The 2,392-nt window shown below is 32.4% G+C and overlaps 1 protein-coding gene across 1 annotated transcript; it reads left to right on the top strand.

The window, feature by feature from the left end:
* The first annotated feature begins 336 nt into the window (after positions 1-336).
* LOC131157938 (vesicle-associated membrane protein 711-like) lies at positions 337-2,113 on the top strand. The gene is made up of 4 exons (XM_058112404.1): positions 337-553; positions 680-870; positions 1,411-1,574; positions 2,023-2,113. The coding sequence occupies exons 1-4, from the start codon at positions 337-339 to the stop codon at positions 2,111-2,113; spliced, it is 663 nt and encodes a 220-aa protein (XP_057968387.1).
* Positions 2,114-2,392: the final 279 nt, after the last annotated feature.

Raw genomic sequence — 2,392 nt, forward strand, 5'->3', positions numbered from 1 at the left:
ATCGCATATGTCCATTTCAATATTATTTCCATCCTAACCCCATTCTAAAAATAGTATAAATTATCAATCATTCAATTACACTCTGTCCTACCCCCCCAAAAAAAAGTTTTAAGAAAAACACATTCTCATATGGAATCGATCGATCTTCTTCTTCCTCCTTTCTACCTGCAGCTTTGTCATTCTTTCAAATATTCATCAAAGTTTACTACTAAACTTGTGCACCCTTGTATGATTCATTATCAAAACATTCCAAACCCCTTCAATAATTTGAAGACAAAGAGCCAATTTCGTCCCAAGACGAAAAATAAAGGTAATCAATTCATATAAAGGAATTAAATGGCAATATTGTATTGCATGGTGGCGAGAGGATCGGTGGTTCTAGCAGAGTTTGGCGGCGTGTCAACAAATGCAAGTGTTGTGGCACGTCAAATATTAGGAAAAATGCAAGGGAACAATGACACCAATGTCTCATACTCTCAAGATCGTTATATATTTCACGTGAAAAGGATCGATGGCCTCACTACTCTTTGCGTAGCTGATGATGCATTTGGAAGTAAGTTTAAAATTTTCAAGCATATGCACGTAAGTTGTATACAGTGTTGAATTAGTGCACTAATTATAGATGACCCATGCATCTTATGAACATTTGCATAATTGAAAATTATGTGCATATATGCAGGAAGGATCCCTTTTGTGTTTCTTGAAGATATTCATCAGCGATTTGTGAAGACATATAGTCGGGCTATTCATTTGGCTCCCGCCTATGCCATGAATGAGGAGTTCTCAAGGGTTATGAGCCAACAAATGGACCATTACTCAAATGACTCTAATGCAGATCGACTAAACCGACTAAAAGGAGAAATGAATCATGTAAGTTTCAATTAACTTAAACAATGTTTTTACTTGATTTTAGAGGGTTCACTAAGGGGCAAACTTTTGGCAGTCATTAGCAAATTGATTTGGATCTAAATTACATAATATGATAATTTTTCCTTAATATTCTCCTCAAAGTCGTAAATTACATAATATGATAATCCATGCTTTTTCTTTTCTTTTCTTTTCTTTTCTTTTTTTCATCTTAAACCTAAAACATGTAACGTAAATGTTTCATGGTTGAATCTTTAGGTGTCTTTCAGGATATATATATATATATATAGGTGATGAGTTGTCATATGTTAAATCTCAAATTGTGTATTTTAAACTCAATGGAATATCACATTTTAATTTTCAATTGAATATCACCTCGTGTCATCTATAATTTTTAGACTCGAACTTCATTTCAAATTTTAAGTCGATAACTTTAGGTCTATAATCTCTTCTAAGCAATGACTTAACATTTCAATCCACAAATTATTTTAATTTCATTTTTGTTCATAATCTCTCCTTTTCATTTTTGATTTCCAAATGTAGGTAAGGACAGTGATGATAGACAACATTGACAAAGTTTTGGAAAGGGGCGATCGTTTGGCAGCGCTAGTTGAGAAAACAACTTCCCTGCAAGGGAATACAATTCGCTTCAAAAGACAAGCTCGACGTTATAGAAATAATATGTGGTGGAGAAATTGCAGACTCTCGTGCGTAAGCTAAACATTGCATTTAAATTAGTTAAAATTGGCCTACTTGTGAAATACACAAATTTACTAAGACAATCAAGAATTTTGCATACGATCATATTTACTATTAGTAGTAGTAATTATTCAATATTAAGTTTAGAGTACCTTATTCCAAACTCCAAGCTAATAATAACATGAGTTCATTTATGTTGATTTCCCTAGCCTTTAAAGTGCCATAAAATTTAGATTATTTTTCTTTTATTTATACCGAGACTTAACCTTCTCTTGAAAAATTATCAGTTTGGTTCAACCATGATTAACTATTACTCTATATTAACATATGGAGATGCATAATAACCCAATGAGTTTTCACAATCTCTAGTTAAACTCAAGAAGATGATTTCATACTTGATTGCCTACTAAGGATACAACTTGATTTGATATTTAATGAATTATTTTCCTCTTGCAGGATTGCCTTGGTACTCACCCTTCTAATCATCATTTATATTGTCATGGCACTTCTTTGTGGTGGTCCCTTACTGCCTTCTTGCTTGAAGTAAACAACACAATATTCCTTGTTTATGATGCTTTTACAAGTCTCTCCTTGATTTTTAATATCACAATGTAATACTTTCAGTGTTTAGTGCAGCTTTTTTTTTTCTTTTATAAATTTTTATTGTTAAATTCAATTCACAATTGTAGTTTAGTTTAAGAGGAAAGAGATTCTAAAAAATAAAGAAATCTTTCTGTCAATGCAGCGACCCATCTGGGGCAATGCAGTGAGAAACGAAATAGGAGGGATTGATTTACAAATAGAGAAGTAATTAAAGGCAATGAAT

The sequence above is a fragment of the Malania oleifera genome, chromosome 6 (genome assembly GCF_029873635.1).
Source record: "Malania oleifera isolate guangnan ecotype guangnan chromosome 6, ASM2987363v1, whole genome shotgun sequence".
Classification (NCBI taxonomy): Eukaryota; Viridiplantae; Streptophyta; class Magnoliopsida; order Santalales; family Ximeniaceae; genus Malania; species Malania oleifera.